The sequence below is a fragment of the Geotrypetes seraphini genome, chromosome 5 (assembly GCF_902459505.1).
Source record: "Geotrypetes seraphini chromosome 5, aGeoSer1.1, whole genome shotgun sequence".
Lineage (NCBI taxonomy): Eukaryota > Metazoa > Chordata > Amphibia > Gymnophiona > Dermophiidae > Geotrypetes > Geotrypetes seraphini.
In genome coordinates this window covers 270,679,594-270,698,222 of record NC_047088.1, presented here as the reverse complement: position 1 = coordinate 270,698,222, position 18,629 = coordinate 270,679,594, and the positions used below count along the sequence as shown (strand labels likewise).

Sequence of the window (18,629 nt, the reverse complement as noted above, 5' to 3'; positions counted from 1 at the left end):
TTATGTCATCAACTTTTTTATCTCAAGATCATCAGATATGATTAACCTTAGGTCGTGTTCTTCTATTGTACACAGTTTCCAGAGTTTATTTGTGCTTTGAGTAAAATATTTTTATTTTTAAAATGTGGTATTTGGTAACTTCATGACATGTCCCTAGTCATAAGAACATAAGCACGCGCAGAAACGGGGCCTTTGATGTTAAGGCTCCATCTTGTTCCAGACATTAAACCAAAATATTTTGTTCTATGAATTCTATTAATCAGCTATAATATTAGTGTCTTTTAAAGTCTTAACTAAAAGTGTATCTAATACTGTTGACTTATAATTAATGGTTGATAAACAACGTATTGATAGACTTCTTGCCCCAACCTGTTTAAACATCTATTAGCACCAAGAACCAGTCTCAAGTCTAACTGCTGGTTTTACTTAACAGTTGGTTTACCTTGTTTTATTTAACTGTAGACTCATACTTAATGGTTGATAGACAACGTGCTGATAGACAGCTTGCCCTAACTTGTTTAAACATATATTAACACCAAGAACAATTCTCAATACTCACTCACACATCCTCTCAAAACTCACACACGAACCCTACTTATAGGCTTAGGCCCTCCAAAAAGACAGGTAACACCAACAGAGCAAAGAACTCCAGAACTAACACCCCTATCCACGCAAAAAAAAAATAAAATAAAAAAATGGCAACACTCACAACCAAATTCTGCCTAGTCCTACTACTGCCCTCCCTTCTCATAGATAAATGGAAAACAGCTGGATACCACACTCATTCTATACCCATCCTCACAACAACACACAGATTGCTTCAACCCATTAGGAAACTGCAAACCCCCAGAACCCTGATACCTTGTCCATCATCCAATCACGAAAACATTCCCGCTACCTGGGGAAAAAGACCACCATCAAAAACTAAGGCCAGCTCTCAAAAACCTCAATCACCATCCAGAACACTTATCAATACTCACACTACGCAATCTCCCACTAAACTCACATCAATAGCATGCGCATATTTGAATATACGGTCCATCAGCCCAAAGACAGAACTAATCAAAGACTGGCTGATCAAAGATAATTTAGGCTGCCTCTTCCTAGCCGAAACCTGGCTCACTTCCGACTCAGATCCTCGCATTACTGAATTCTGCCCAAACGGATACAAACTAGAGCTAGTTTGCAGAGAAAACAGAAGAGGTGGAGGTCTAGCAATCATTGTAAAAAACAACCTCAACATTAAAGTCCTAACCAAGCACTCCACCCCTCACCTAGACCTTCTTGCCTGCCAACTCTCTGACAATTCTCTCACAGAAACTCTGAACTGCCTTCTATGCTATGTCACACCAGGAAAATGGAACACCTCTAAACAAGAACTAGAAGAATTTATCTTCCAGAATTCCTTATCTTCCCCACACAACCTGATCCTAGGAGACATTAATCTCCACCTAGAAGACCACACCTCCAAACAAGTAGCAGACATTCTTTCATTGCTCAACACCCTATCTTACCAGATACTCAATCCTGAACCCACGCATGAAAAGGGCCATCAACTTGACATTGCCGCTTACACATCTCCCAACCTCAACACACAAAACATCCACATCACCAACGGCTCTTGGAATCCAACCTTATGGTCCGACCACTACAAGTACACCTTCACCATCAACTGGGTGCATAATAACATCAAACCTATTCCAAGCACAACCAGCTTCAAGTCCAGACAGAAAATCGAACCCACCACCTTCTGGGACACAGTAGACCCAGCATTAGACTTAAACAACCACAAGGAATTCATAAACACATGGCGTTCCATTAGTGAGACCGCTTTGAATAAACTAGCACCACTAAAAACAAAAAACAACATATGCAGACCATCAGACAAATGGTTTGACGCCGAACTCCTACACCTAAAGAGGTATTGCAGACAACTAGAAAGGACATGGAAAAAACAGAAACAAGACCACAATAAAACAGAATGGAGATCCCAAATCAAACAATACAAAATCAAACTGAAGGAAAAACAAAAAGACTACTACTCCAAACTCATTGGCACTGAAAAACCAGACACCAAAAAACTTTTCAGCATTGTTAAAAACCTCACGGATACCAAACCCTTCCTCACCACCCAAGGAACCCAGACTCCAACAGCTTCACAACTATCGGACCACTTCAAAAATAAAATCATCACAATCAGAGCCACATTCAACAATTCTCAAAATATCATAGAAGAGACACTAACAAAACCCACAGAAGACGAAGCCATCTCAGCAGATAGGACCTGGACCAACTTCCCAACGACACAATGGTCAGACCTGGACCGGCTGTACAAAAAATACAGCAAATCCTCCTGTGATTTGAACAACTGTCCTCCTTACCTATTAGCTACAGCATCCACCAAATTCATAGCTTGTCTCACGCTATGGTTGCAAACCACCCTCAGGGAAGGTCAGTTCCCTCTGGAACTTGGTGAAATCATAATCACCCCCATACTAAAAGACCCCAAAGGCCCAATAGACAACCCAACAAATTATAGACCAATCGCTTCTATCCCACTATACATCAAACTCATAGAGGGTCTAGTAGCACAATATCTATCCAATTACCTAGAAGACCACCACATTCTGCATCCAACTCAATCTGGTTTCAGAGCTAATCACAGCACAGAAACATTACTGGTATCTTTACTAGATATAGCCCGACAGCACCTCAGCAAAGGAAACAAGTTACTAATCATCCAACTCGACCTTTCAGCAGCATTTGACTTAGTAGATCATCTAATACTTCTCCAGATACTAGATGCCATAGGAATAACTGGTAAAGTTCACAACTGGTTCCAAGGATTCCTTCAAACAAGATCATATAGAGTTAAGTCAAAAGATCTTTTATCCGACCCCTGGACAAACCCCTGCGGAGTACCACAAGGATCCCCACTATCGCCCATGCTATTCAACCTCTTCATAGCTTCCTTAGGCACTGCCCTAGACGCCCTAAATATAACTTCTTTCAGCTACGCAGATGACATAACCATCATTCTCCCATTTGACATCCAAGACCCCATCTCCAATGGACACCTGAAAACAACACTGGAAACTGTAGAAAAATGGATGATGAACCATAAGCTGAAACTGAATGCGGAGAAAACCAAATTCCTACTACTAGAGAAGGAACAAAAGCCATCACTAACAGAACTGGAAGTAAACGCAATCAAATATCCTATACAGAGCACTCTCAAAATTCTAGGAATACAATTAGACAGACGCTGCACTATGCAGACACAGATACACAAAGTCATACAGAAGGCATTCTTCACCATGCAAAACCTAAGAAAAATAAGAAAGTTCTTTACCAAAGAACACTACAAGATCATTGTACAATCCCTCACACTCAGTACCTTGGATTACTGAAACAGCCTCTACCTACCATGCCCAAACAACATGATAAAACAACTACAGACCGTTCAGAACACAGCCATCAGACTCATCTACTGTCTCAGCAAATTTGACCACATCACCCCTGCCTATTTAGACTCTCACTGGTTTCCGATAAAAGCAAGAACTCAATTCAAGTTCTATTGTCTACTATTTAAAGTAACCCATGGAACTGCCCCCTGTTACCTAAACAACCGCCTATATCGCTACCACTCATCCAGATCAAGGAGAACTCAAAACCTATTCACCTTCCCCCCTCATAATGGTACCCGACATAAGAAACTATACGACAGTCTTCTAGCGACACAGGCAGCGAAAATTGACCCCACCATCACCAAACTAATGATCAACACAACAGACATCAAAGTGTTTCGAAAAGAAATCAAAACATTTCTATTCAAAAAATACGTCCCTACTAACTAATCTCCTCCCCTTTCGCACAAGCTCTCCCTCTCTTGAATAACACATTAGTCAACTCCTAGAACCTTTCCTTCCAATAATATTCTGATTCCTAAATAAGCATCTACCTCACTATCCAACAAACTTCTTACGTCATTGTTAGGTAACTTCTTGTCTGTAACCCGTATATACTGAAATTCTCCACTGTATCCTGTTATCACTTGATTCTCTGCTATGTAATTCTTATAATTGAATCCTCTACCACACCATGTAAAGTACATGAATCACTGTTATGTAATTTCTCTAGATAATCTTTGCTACGCAATTCTCTCGGTAATGTCCAGATCTCTTATAATTTGTAATCCGCCTAGAACCGCAAGGCACAGGCGGAATAGAAATCACTAATGTAATGTAATGTAATAAGAATTGTGGTTACTATATACAAGGCAAGCTGAATATCTTTAGATATTATAACCACACAAGATGATATTCATATAGTAGTGCTATCAGAAATATAGTGCTCAACTCATTTCAATAATGAAAACGGTATAGACCTCAGTGTTTCCCAAGATAAATCTTGTGAAACAACCTATGTCAGTAATCATACTAACATAGGAAATACATCCTTGGTCTAGTTATTTACCGTACTTTTTATGTCCAAAAATTTTTAAATATAGTTTCAAAACTTTTTAGGAAAGTGAGCACTTATCTTATTTTCTTCTGATGACTCAAAACCACCGCAGTTGCAGTTTTAGCGGTATATACATACACCGCTTACGATCAGTATCAAAATTGGTAAATATCCCAACTGGTAAATATCCCAACAGGCCCTGTTTCGCCCTACGGCTGCATCAGGGGATTATCTATAAACAAAACACATTGTTACTATGAAATACAGGAATACTTCCCATATAACACTCTATATACTAAAACTACTTACAATTTAAACATGAGCTACTGCTTCAATGATTCCTAGTAATGAAATGGCGGCTCGGCGTACTTCCGGGGTTTTAAAGGGAACATCGGAGCGATATTACACCAATCAGCTCCAAGTGCTCACAGGGCTATAACCAATCCTTATAGCTTCCGGGTTTTTCTTCAGAAAAACGCGTGCCATTCAACCCTAACATTTAAACCATATGGGGTATAAGTTTTTAATCTGTATACCCATTTCTGTTCTTTCTGTCTTAGATATAGTTTAAAGTCTCCACCTTTAGTTGAGGGGTATAGCTTTTCTATTACCCAGCAACGCATTTCTGAAAATTTATGATTATTATCAAGGCAATGCTGTACCATGGGTGCCTCAATTTTACAACAGTTAACACACGACCTGTGTTCTATAATCCTAGTCTTGAATTGTCTGGAAGTCTGCCCTATATACAATAGGTTACAAGGACAACAGATGGCGTAAATAATCCCACTAGTTTCACATGACGTCGACGAGGTTAGTCGATACTCTCTTTTATCATAAGGATTAACAAATACGAGACCTTCTTGCATATTTTCACATACTGAGCATCTACCGCATTTCCGATGCCCAATCTGACTACTTAGAGATAATCTTTCTGTCTGATCTAAAACTGCTCCCTTACTGGTTGGGCTTAACAGCTCTTGCAAATTTCTATTCCTAGAGTATGCAGTTGTAACTTGAGTGTTCTGAAAACATGAATGGACTGATAAACAGTTCCAATGACGTTTTACAATCTTAGAAAAATGCCTAGATTGTTGAGTATGTCTTAATACGCATACCAATTTTTCAGCTTCCTGTTCAGGAGTTTTATATTCTAAAAGGAGATCCCTTCTATTATATAGGGCTCTAGTGTATGCTCTTTTAATACAAGTAAGTGGATACCCCCGAGTCAGGAATTTATCACTTAATACTTGAGCTTGTTTCTTAAACTCATCTTTAGATGAACATATTCTCCGATAACGGAGAAATTGTGAATATGGAAGGCCCTCTTTTAAATGAGACGGATGAGAACTTGAAAATTCCAATAAGGTATTTTTATCAGTGATCTTCCTATATACTGATGTCTCAAACCCTTCTCTATTTTTGGTAATTGCTACATCTAAAAAAGAGATTTTCTCCATGTCCAAAGTGACATCAAATTTGATTGTAGGTAAGCATGAATTCAAAAATTCTATAAACAAAGATAAGTTTGCCACAGAATCGTCCCATAGTACAAAAATGTCGTCAATATAGCGACACCAAAGGGCTATCTTTGAAAACCACTGAGATGTGTACACAAATTGCTGTTCAAAGCTCGCCATAAACAGATTAGCTAGGGACGGTGCACAAATAGCTCCCATCGCGGTACCACTTAATTGTTGATAAATTACTCCTTGAAACATGAAGTAGTTTTTCTTTAACGATATACTCAACAATTGAACTAAAAATTCTGATGGTACTGCATGCGGACGTTCCCTCTTCTCTAGATATTCTTCAATAATTAACAAGGCTCGGTCCTGAGGGATACTTGTATATAACGACTGCACGTCCAACGTAACCAATACAGTAGTTGCACTTGGCTGAGCTGCAGATAGTATTCGCAAAAAATGTGTGGTGTCTTGTACATAAGATTGAATTAAGGGAACAAAAGGTTTCAAAAAAACATCCAAGTACTCATTAACACGCTCTAACAGGGAACCACACGATGAAACAATGGGACGGCCTGGAGGAGCAGTCAAATTTTTGTGAATTTTGGGTAAGATGTAAAAAAATGGAATATTAGGATATTGTGGACTCAAATAGTTTAATTCATTTTGTGTTATGAATCCTTGTTGATATCCTCGTCCTATTAACTTCAGTATCTCTTCTTTCAAAACATTCGTAGGATCTCTATCTAGAGGACTATATACTGATGTATTACTGAGTTGGCGCAAAATCTCTAAGGTGTATTGTTGATGGTCCAAAATCACAATCGCTCCCCCCTTGTCGGCACGTCTAATGATAATATTTTGATTAAATTTTAAAGAGTTTATAGCTTCTCTTTCTTGTTTGGAAGTATTCCATGTACAAAAAAATTTTTTTGATTCTATTCGTTCAATATCTTTCATCACCAGATCTTTGTATAAAGCTAAAGCAGGGTCTAATGGACCACTCGGAGTCCATGTCGATTTCATTCTCACTACTGAACGATCCACTTTATTATCATCAAGTTTAGAAAAATGCAGACGAAGTTGGAGTTTTCTAAAAAATTTTTCTAAATCCACTCGTAGTTGAAAAGGATCAACTCTCGATTCCGGCACAAAAGTTAGTCCCTTGGCGAGAACCGATCTCTCGGCCTCTGTTAATTCATACTGAGATAAATTCACAAGTGTTATTTGTTCGGTTGCTGCGATCGCGTGTTGGGTCGAGTGGTGTTCCGGTTGTTGCCTCTGGTTTTTCTTTGTCCTCTTCGTTTTCCTTGATAACCTCTGGCTAAAAAATTCCCCCCTTCACTACCAGATGACGAATTAGATGACAAATGGAAACGTACTGATTGTTTATTTCCTTCAGTATTTTCTTCAGGGTTAGTTTTCATCCATAAGTATACATATCCATCTTGGTAATCCCTCTCGTCTCTTTTGAATTTTTTTATTTTTTGCATCCTCAAATCTGTACGTACTTTCTCAAGTTTTGAATCTAGCAGATTTTTTTGAGATTCAAAGTCCAGATCATTCTGCATCGACATCATAGTTGACTCTATTTTGATTTTTTCTTCATTAATCTTATTTTGAGCTGTGCGGATAATCAACACCATTAGGGCCAAGGAACAACGATTAAGGATCTTGTTCCATTGAGAAACAAAATCTTCGTCGTCATTATATAGACGTGGAGCTTTCTGCATTCCAAGTCCTCTCGGTATGATCTCTCTTTTGCAATAGTCAACCAAAGAGGCACTGTGCAGTTCCTGTCTAATTAAACCTTTGTGGACATTAAACAGACTATCCCACATAGATACTGTCGAAGATGATGTATCACCAGAAAAAAGGCAAGGAGCCTGTAAAGTTGATTCCCATTCTTGTTCAGTAAAGCCCAACCCTGTTTGCCATGAAGTCGCCATTTCGAAACGCTTGATAGTTTAATTATGGTTACTATATACAAGGCAAGCTGAATATCTTTAGATATTATAACCACACAAGATGATATTCATATAGTAGTGCTATCAGAAATATAGTGCTCAACTCATTTCAATAATGAAAACGGTATAGACCTCAGTGTTTCCCAAGATAAATCTTGTGAAACAACCTATGTCAGTAATCATACTAACATAGGAAATACATCCTTGGTCTAGTTATTTACCGTACTTTTTATGTCCAAAAATTTTTAAATATAGTTTCAAAACTTTTTAGGAAAGTGAGCACTTATCTTATTTTCTTCTGATGACTCAAAACCACCGCAATTGCAGTTTTAGCGGTATATACATACACCGCTTACGATCAGTATCAAAATTGGATGTGCTGAGACTGGAATCAGTCCAGAGAATGGCCACCAGGATGGTCTCGGGACTCAAGGAGCTCCCATACGAGGAGCGGTTAGGGAAGTTGCAGCTCTACTCACTCGAGGAACGTAGAGAGAGGGGAGATATGATCGAGACATTCAAGTACCTTACAGGTCGCATCGAAGTGGAAGAGGATATCTTCTTTTTCAAGGGTCCCACGGCAACAAGGGGGCATCAGTGGAAAATCAGGGGCGGGAAACTGCACGGTGACACTAGGAAGTTCTTCTTCACCGAAAGGGTGGTTGATCGCTGGAATAGTCTTCCACTTCGGGTTATTGAGGCCAGAAGCGTGCCAGATTTTAAGGCCAAATGGGAAAAACATGTGGGATCTATCCGCAAAGATAGATAGGGAGGGTCATTGGAGTGGGCAGACTTGATGGGCCGTGGCCCTTATCTGCCGTCTATTTCTATGTTTCTATGATTGTATCTGAACGGGAAGGTCATTCCATAGTGCAGTCAATAGGAAGGAAAAAGATCGAGCAATTTTGACAGTTGATTGAGAACCTTTGACTGAAGGAAAAGATAACATGTATATGAAGAGTTCTTGCTAAGGTCTCACCATTTAGGGTGTAAGTTCTGCAAGGATTTCTGCTGCCAAGGTGCATGACCTTACACTTTTTGGCATTAAAACTTAGTTGCCAAGTTATGGACCATTGTTCCAGTAAGAGTAGGTCCTGGTCATATAGTTGGGCACTGTGCTTTTGCCTACTATGTTGCATAGTTTGAAAAGGGCAACCTGCAAACAGAAGGCTAGACATGTTGAAAACAACCAATGGGGATGACACTGGAGGACCTTACCGGACTAGCACAAAACCAATCTCTTTTTAAATCTGTAATTCATCAAGTCTCTAGGACTCGAACACGAGTTGATGGCACCTAACTACACATTATAGAAAAAAATTGATACAATTTTTCTTGCTTTTAACCATTTAATTGTTGATGTTTATTCGATTCATTGAATTTATGTGCAACTACCTTCCTAGTGTTGGTTTAAGCAAGAAAAATTGTACCAATTTTTTTCTATAAAGTTTATATATTATTGGTATTTATATTTTTGGTTTTGTGAAACGTAACTACACAAACACAAACATACTTTCAGGCTCTCAGGTGACAGTTGGTAGGGCATGAAAGATACCCTGATCTCCATGCTTTGCACACTCTGTGTATACAAAGTACAAATTAAATTGAAGAACAACAAACTCATTCAGCAAAAGCTGATCTTCTTCAAGAAAAATGTCAAAAACTGATTTGCAATGTTGAGGTCAATATTCAGCCCATGGTGGCAAGTGGTTGGTAAATCGTGTGGCTCCCGACATTGAATATCTGGGCATGTCCGCCACATAAAAGAGCTTTATAAAATGATGTACTTCAAGAGTTATGTCCATAAAAAAACAGGTGTGCACTTTTACATGAACCACATGTGTCTTTTTAAACTACCCACAACAGGGGCACCTGCTTTGGAATAGAATTCCACATTGTTTACGCGAAGAATCAAATCTTAATAACTTTAAGACGAAGCTAAAGACATTTCTCTTCCTTGATGCCTTTGAGACCTAACTGTCCTTTTAAGGGCAATCGAGCGAAAATACTATTGAGTTTAACAGCAGCCCTCCCTCTTGTTTTTTCCCTAATTGTTCTCTTTTAGTTTGCCTATTGTAGTTCTTGCCTTTTACCTTTTGTTCTTGTTTGTCTTTGTTTTTAATAGTTTTTATAGTTTACGGTTTGGGGACGTATTGTCATCTCAAACTTGTATTTTAGTTAAAGTTTGTTCTCTGTTTTTACAAATTTGTACACCGCCTAGAAGGCTGTTTGGGCGGTATAAGAAATTTTAAATAAACTTGAAACTTGAAACTTTGACCCTGTGCAGGGTTTCCCTTTGAAAATAGCCTAAATCCAGGCCTGCCTGCAAGTTGAAAATTTGCAGCATAATTTTTCCTATCATTTTCTGCACCTTCTAAATAAAAATAAAAACACATAAAACATTCTGCAAAAGTGCTGCAAAGTTTTCCCTTCAAGCCGTAGCCTCTTTTCCTGCTTCACTTAAAATCCTGTTCTCTCTCTCTAGAGGGTCAAGTGAAATTTGTAAACAAGAAGAATACTGCGGAGGACATTTTGGCATTGGAAGGTGGTAGTGCCATGCTTGTGGCTGTGTTGTCAAAGGAGTCTGCTGCAATTACCTGGTATCGACATCAGCAGGCTCTGACCACTGGACAGAAGTATGAAATGAGGCACGAGAGCTACACACACAGCCTGGTGGTGACCAGCATTGACAGAGAAGACTCAGGTCTGTACACCTGCCTCAGCAAGGATGATCAGATGCAGTTTGATGTACGAGTGAAAGGTGAGAAGAACATTTGCTATAATTATTTTTGCCTCTTCATGTATAGAGTAGCGCCCAAGTAACTCTTCTACTGTCTCTCTCTATCCAGAGCTGCCAGTGGTATTCACGCGAGGTCTGTATGACCTGACTGAACAAAGGGACAAAACTATTGTTTTCCAGTGTGAGCTGTGTAAGGTGCTGGGTGATGTAATGTGGATAAAGGATGGCCGTCTCATCAAGCCTAGCAGAAGACATATTATTAAAGCTGAGGGCCGAGAGCGTTCTCTTACCATCCTCCATGTGGATATGGCAGATGCGGGCGAGTACTCCTGTGAATCTAAGGATGATAAGACATTGGCTACACTGATTGTGGAAAGTAAGTTAGGGGTAGAATCCTTTGTGGCATTACTGACCATATATAACGTTCTCTGGATCTCTAAGCCTTAGGTAGCGATCCCTGCTGAGGTCAAGGTAGACAAAGTCATGAAGGATTACATTACATTAGTGATTTCTATTCTGCCAATGCCTTGCGGTTCAAGGCGGATTACATCAAAGTTATCAAGAATTACATTAAAAGTTTGCAGGAACAGCATAAGCGATGTCATAATATTTACTTAAGAAGTATCAAAGAGTTGTCGAGATCTTAAGGTGATAAATGTTGGGTAATAAGAATTGCAGCACAACAAAGAAAAATGGGGAGACCCAATGATCCACAATGAAAACAATCCACCAATGAAAACAAAACCAAAAACTGTGGGTACAGATGTTCTGGAGATAATTTATTAAACACTGACATATAAAACCATGAAAATTCAATTTAAAAAATACAATGATAAAAATTACAGTGATAAAAATCCAACTGGACCCTACATGGTCTGTGTTTCGGCGAACACACCTTCCTCAGGGGTCCAATGGTTTGCAAACTCACATATAAAGAATTGGACTGAAAACAGTCTATTGTCTTTAAACCTGTGAGCAAAGAACACCGCAGACAAGCTGAAATAGCAAAAAAAATGCATCTTTATATGTGAGTTTGCAAACCATTGGACCCCTGAGGAAGGCATGTTCGCCGAAACACGAACCGTGTAGGGTCATAAGAATTACCAAAGAGAAGTCGAGATCTTAAGATGCTAAGTATTGGGTAAATTAGAAGCATTTTAGACTTTGTTGGGTAGTTAGAAGCACCTTAGAGAGTGTTAAGGGTATAGAGAGGGTTGGGGGAGGTTGGGTAGGGGCTGGTTGTGCTAGATGGGTTTTATGTATTTTTTGAAGAGTATGGTTTTTGATATCTTTCTTGAAGGTTTTTTGTAGTTTGTGGTCGATGATAACAGAGTGGTGATTTGTCTGTCCAGTTTAGCTGCTTTGGAGGCTATTAGGTTGTCAAATAGTTTTTTTCGTTTGACATTTTTGGATGATGGATGTGTAAATAGTGAGTGGGTTCTCCTGTGCCTGGTTGAAGAGGATTGAGTTGTCGGTTATTCCAGTAGGTTGGACTTTCTCCGTTAATAGCCTTGAAAAGTAGGCACTAGAATTTGAAGTGTACTCTTGCTTGTATTGGAAGCCAATGTGAGTCATGGTATGCCTCTGTGATATGGTCGTATTTTTTCAGTGAGTAGATGAGTTTCAGGGCTGTATTTTGTATTGTTTGTAATTATTTTATCATGGTCGCTGGGCAGGGAGGTATAGTATGTTGCAGTCAGGGCCGGATTTTCCTACAGGCTAACTAGGCTTTAGCCTAGGGCCTCAAGATCAAGAGAGGCCTACATTCAAATTGTTAGCAAAATTAAAATTACACTATTCTAAAAACAGTGAACACTAAAACACTGAACCGAAAATAAGGAGAAATTCTACGCTTCGGGATCGGAACCGGCTCTGGGCGCAACGGGGCGCCGACTCGGCTTCTCCCTTTCTTTTTCTCGCCCTGGGAAGAGGATCGGGGAAGGAAAGACGTTAGCCCGGAAACAGCTGGGCAAAGCCCAGCCCCGCGGGGAGAGAGGCAAAACGTGGATCCGTCAGGACAGGGCGGCCCAGACTGGCATCGGGGGTGGGGGGTGGTGAGGTGGGGTGGGGGTTTCAGTGGAAGGGGGATGGGAGGTAGGCAGCCTGGCATCAGAAGGGGGGTGGGGGGGTTTAATGGAAGGCAGGCAGGCAGGATGGCATGGGGGGGTGTTCAATGGAAGGGGGATGGGAGGCAAGCGGGCATCGGAGGGGGGGTGAGGTGAGGAAGGATGCACTGGGGGCACTATGGACATAGGAAGGGGCAATGTTGCGTGTTATGTTTGATTAGTTATTGTTACAAGTACTATATATGGTGCTGAGAATAAATGTCCAAATAAGTGTTCTCGACTTTTTTTTATTTATTATCCATGTCACATTTTTTATAAAGGTTAGTACGAATAACAACATGTTTCATTTAACATATTGATATGTATCACAGTAATGATGTATTTTATTATCTCTCGTGTAATTTACAAACTTAAAAATGGGAGGTGAAAGGGCCTCATAAGTGGAATAGCCTAGGGCCTCTTTTCATCTAAATCCGGCCCTGGTTGCAGTAGTCTATTAGTCCAAGGATAAGAGATTGTACCAAAAGTAGGAATTGCTTCCTGTCGAAGAATTTTCGGATTTGTCTTAGATTTCTCATGGTCATGAACGATGCTTTTATTACTCCCAGAAGTTTTAGTGTGGGTTGAATTGGGTATGAGATCGAGTTTATTACTAGATTTGTTAAGGTTGGAGTTTTGTTGTTTTCTAGGAGGATGAAGTTTGTGTAGTCAGGGTTAAGTTTTAATTTGTGCTCTGTCATCCATGTTGCTACTGTTTCGAGTGTTCTGTGTATTGTGCTTGTCATGGTGGGTTCTGGGTGGTCGAAGGGGAGGAGAATAGAGATGTCATCTGCATAGCTGTATGAAGTTATGCCATGATTGTCTAGATAGGAGCTGAGGGAGGCTAAGTATATATTGAATAGTGTGGGTGATAGGGGTCATCCTTGGGGAACTCCGCAGAGGTTGGACCATGGTTCTGATTTTTCTTGCATTGTTTTAACCCTGTATGTTCTGGATTGTAGGAAGCCTTTGAACCATGCAAGTACTTGAAACACACCTGTTCCTAAAGTATCTAGACAACTGATCCTCTCTTCTCTCTCCCCTCTATAGTGATTAACTTGTTCTATTGATCACTCTCTCCTCAAAAATGGATTTCCTGTCCTATTAACCCTCTTTCTTCCTCCCCTCTTAAAGTCAATCAATTTGTACCTTTGCTTAATCTTTGTAAACCGCATAGAACTTCACGGTATTGCGGTATATAAGCTGTTATTATTATTATTATTACTTTGCTTGAGATTCCTATGGAGTCTAGGGTTTGTAGAAGAATGTCGTGATCTACCAGGTTGAAGGCTGCAGAGAGGTCTAGTTGTATGAGCAGGATTTTCTTGCCTGTACAGAGGTATTGTCTTGTAGTGTCCATTAGTATTTCTAGTAGGGTCTCCATGCTGTAGTTGGCTCTGAAGCCCGACTGTGTGGGGTGGAGTACGTTGTGATTATCTAGGTATGAGGCTAAAGTTTTGGCTATGAGATCTTCCATCAGTTTGACGTACAGTGGGATTGAGGCTATGGGTCTGTAGTTGGATGGTTGGTCTGTTGCTCTTTTGGGGTCTTTTAATATCAGAGTTATGATGATTTCGCTGAGTTCTTGTGGGAAATGACCCTTTAGTAGTAAAGAGTGTATCCATTGTAGAAGCAGAGAGCGGAATAATGTACTTGAGGTTTTCAGTAGGTATGGGGGGCAATTTAAGGTCGCAGGCTGCATGGCTGTATTTATTATAAAGATTGTTGAAGTCTGATCATTGTATGGGTGAGAAATGGGACAAGGTTCTATCTGCTGCGACTGGTTCTTTTTCTGTAGGGGGAAATGATGTCTCTATGTGTGTGGGTGTTCCGTTGAATGAGGCTCTGATGTTTGCGATTTTTTTTTTTTTTTTTTTGAAGTATGTGGCTAAGAGGGTGGCTGAAGGTGGGGGGGAGTTGCTGTTGGCTATGTAAGGTGTGGTGTTTGTGAGGACTTTTAGTAGCTGGAATAGCTTTTTTGTGTCTTGGGGGTCCTTCTATTTGTTTTGAGTAGTATGTCTTTCTTTTTTCTTTCAGTTTTTGTTTGTATTTTCAGTTTGTTACTATCCATGCTGTTTTTGTGGGCTCTTGGCTGCTTTTTCTCCATTTTGTTTCTAGTTGTCTACATTGTCTTTTGAGTTGGAGTAGTTCGTTGTCGAACCACTTGTCTGATTTTCTGTGGATTTTGGTTTTGGGTTTTTCTGGGGGTAGTTCGTCCAGGGTAGCAGTACTTAGATGGTTCCATTTTGAGATGAAGTCTTTGAACATAAGAACATAAGCAGTGCCTCTGCTGGGTCAGATCAGAGGTCCATCATGCCCAGCAGTCCGCTCACACGGCGGCCCATCAGGTCCAGGACCTGTATTGTATTCCTCTATCTATACCCTTCTATTCCCTTTTCCTTCAGGAAATCATCTAATCCCTTCTTGAACTTCAATACTGTACCTTGTCCTATCACGCCCTCTGGAAGCGCATTCCAGGTGTTCATCACCTGTTGGGTGAAGAAGAACTTCCTAGCATTGGTTCTGAATCTGTCCCCTTTTAATTTTGCCGAATGTTCTCTCGTACTTGTAGATTTTGAAAGTTTGAAGAATCTGTCCCTCACCACTTTCTCTATGCCCTTCATGATCTTGTACGTCTCTATCATATCCCCTCTAAGTCTCCGCTTCTCCAGGGAAAAAAGCCCCAGTTTCTCCTTTTATCAAATGTGTCACTCTCTTCTGAATCCTCTTGAGTATCGCCATATCTTTCTTTAGGTACAGCGACCAATACTGGACGCAGTACTCCAGATTGTGGCCACCACTATAGCCCAGGGCAGGGCTCTGCAGTAATTTTGATGGCTACAACAAACTGTGCATTAGCGTGTGACCCGACATGGAGCCACCCTGCAGGACTGGACTTTTCAACCGAACTCACAATCAATTCAAACAAAAATAAAGCCTCAACCCTAGGGTTGTTTAGAAAAATAGTTCTTTTTACTTGATTCGTTAAGGCAGGTAAGTACTTCCTCCAACTTTGTAACATCAGTTAGGGCTTCTTATAGCATTAAAGAGAACAAAAACAAAACTGCCAAAAAGGGCAAGAAACTAAAGCAGTTCATAATAAAGTCCCAACTTTCTTCCCCTGCTTATCAGGTCCCAATGGCTCTGGGGATCCAGCTCTTTGTACAGCCAGTACTGCCTGCTCCAAAACAGGTATTTTATTCCATCAAAATAAAGTTCAGCATTTAAGTTTCCTCGATTTCCAATCATTAAATGAAATAAAGGAAAGCCTCTGACAAACATATCTGTCTGCCAGGAATAGGAGAGTGAACCAGGTTTTGCTAACATAAAGGCCTTCAGATAGGCTTTCAAAAATTCCCTCCCAAGGTGGCAGCAAAACCTTTCCCCACCCACTCCCAGCTTCCTTCCAAAACACCATTCAAGAAAAAACAAAAACAGCACACAAACAGTTCCAAAAGAACCACACTCACTGTTTGTGGATTAAAGCCAAGTCCACCTGCATTAGTTCAAGATAATTGGAATCACAGTCAGCACAAGTCTCTTGGCAGTCCATAGGCTCTTCCTTTGGGAGTAGTAAATCTTCTGCTTGCCCAGCCTCAGCCAGTTCCATCGGTATAGGGCTGTTACTCCTGTTTGCCCTAGGTGAAGCTTTAGGGAGACAAGACCTAAACTTCCTCCCTAACCAGCTTGCTGGTTTGAATGCCACTGCTGGCTTATCTACTCTAGGGGCGTGCCCTGTTCTGAGTGTGTCAGCAGAACTCCAGGGGCCTCTTGAGCTCCCCTGGTGTTGACTTGGACAAAACTCACTCCCTTCATTTTCAGATAAATCTTGCTCCTCCTGGTGGCCACTGGCATTATCCCCCACATTATCATCCTGGGAAATCCTAGCATTTTCCTTCCGGGATTTTACTTTTACTTTATTCCTAAGCTTAGCTGGGACCTTGGCAGGCCTTGTGTCTGCCTGGTCACAAGATGCGGGAGCACCATCGCCCGATACCGTGGCAGGATAACTTCTTTCGTTCTGGTTGTAATACCCTTCTTGATTATACCTAGCATTCTATTCGCTTTCTTAGCGGCCGCTGCGCACTGTGCCGACGGCTTCATTGTCTTGTCCACTATTACCCCCAAGTCCCTTTCTTGGGTACTCTCACTCAATAACAACCCTCCCATCTTGTAGCTGTATCTCGGGTTTCTGTTTCCTACGTGCAAGACTTTACATTTTTCTACATTGAACTTCATCTGACATCTCGTCGCCCACTCCCCTAGTTTGTTTAGGTCCCTTTGTAAATCTTCACAGTCCTCTATAGTCCTAGCCCCACTAAATAGTTTGGTGTCGTCTGCTAATTTTATTTCACACTTCGTCCCTGTTTCTAGATCAGTGTTCTTCAACCTTTTTACACCTGTGGACCGGCAGAAATAAAAGAATTATTTTGTGGACCGGCAAACTACTAGGACTAAAATTTTAAAACCCCGTTTATGCCCCATCTCCGCAAGCTTGGTCCCCGCAAACCATCTGATCCCATCTGCACAAGCCGCAATTATGATTTTATATTGAACGTATTTTATTAAAGTATAAAAAGAAACAATATTCTGAACAATTGTGATTTTATAAATACAAATATACAGAGCACGGACCAACAAAACCCCTGTCTCCTCTCCCCTTCACATATATCCCCTCTACTATCAAGAAAACTGAACAAGCCAAGTTATTATAGAATGCTACATAGAAATATCATGCTAACAGAATACTGCAGTCCCCAGTTATGTCTCTAGCAGGATATATATTTCAAATCTGATATATTATAATGACAAAATAGAAATAAAATTATTTTTTTCTACCTTTTGTTGTCTCTGGTTTCTGCTTTCATCTTCTTTTCACTCTTTTCCTTCCAGCATCTGCCCGTTCCATCCAATGTCTGTCCTCTCCCCCTTCCATATGTATCTGACTTCTTTCTATGCCCCTCTTCCCTGTCCATCCAGCCTGTTCCTCCTCTCTCCTTTTTACATCATTCATTCCAGCTTCACTGCCTTCTTCATTTTTATCTCTCCTACACCAGATCTAGCATCTTTATCCCTCTCTCATTTCTCTGCTGACCCCCTTTCCAGCAACAATGTCTCTCTACTTTCTCATTCCTCTCTCTCCCCATTCCATCATCTGATCTCTCCATTCCACCCTGACCCCTTTCCCCTCCTGTAATCTTCCTGCCAGCTGTTTCCTTCCTTTTTTTCTTTATCCCTTCACTCCTTCCTTTTTTTCCTTCTCCCTTCCCTCCTCCCTCTATCCAACATTAATTCTCTTCCCATCCCTTTCCCTCCTCCCCTCCCAGCAGCATCTCTCCTTCTTCTCCCTCTATCCAACATTAACTCTCTTCCCATCTCTTTCCCTCCTCCCCTTCCAGCAGCATCTCTCCTTCTTCTCCCTTCCCTCATCCCTCTATCCAACATTAATTCTCTTCTCATCCCTTTCCCTCCTCCCCTCCCAGCAGCATCTCTCCTTCTAACTCCCTTCAAGTCCAGTAACAGCTCTCCCTTTATCCAGCAGCTTCCCAGCCTCCTACAGTGGCTTCCTCCCCTTCCAGCAGCTCTCAGTACTTGCCTGTAGGAAATTGCCGGTAAAGCACTGCCCTGGCAAGTAGGAGAGCTGGTGGGCGGGAAGACAGCCACTGTGAAGGCTCCCCAGGATCTTGCTCGCACATGCTGATCATCTCCCTCCACCTGCACCTGAATCTGCAGCTCTCTCCGTTCTACTCACAGTTTCCCCGTGGCCCTCTTCAGCAACTCGGCAGGGGCAGCAATCAAGACAGGCTGCCGACGTCGGGACCTTCACTCTCTGAGTTCCGCCTATTTTGTTTCAACTTTCTGTTTCCGAACAGGCGAGACTCAGAGA

At 40.9% G+C, this 18,629-nt stretch overlaps 1 protein-coding gene across 2 annotated transcripts in view; it reads left to right on the top strand.

The window, feature by feature from the left end:
• The window catches only part of OBSL1 (obscurin like cytoskeletal adaptor 1), a 234,381-nt gene that overhangs the window by 151,111 nt on the left and 64,641 nt on the right, over positions 1-18,629 (top strand). For both annotated transcript variants that reach the window (XM_033947138.1, XM_033947137.1), the window contains 2 exons: positions 10,383-10,658; positions 10,747-11,013. In XM_033947138.1, the coding sequence (XP_033803029.1) occupies positions 10,383-10,658; positions 10,747-11,013 (543 nt within the window). The remainder of the gene's footprint in view (positions 1-10,382; positions 10,659-10,746; positions 11,014-18,629) is intronic.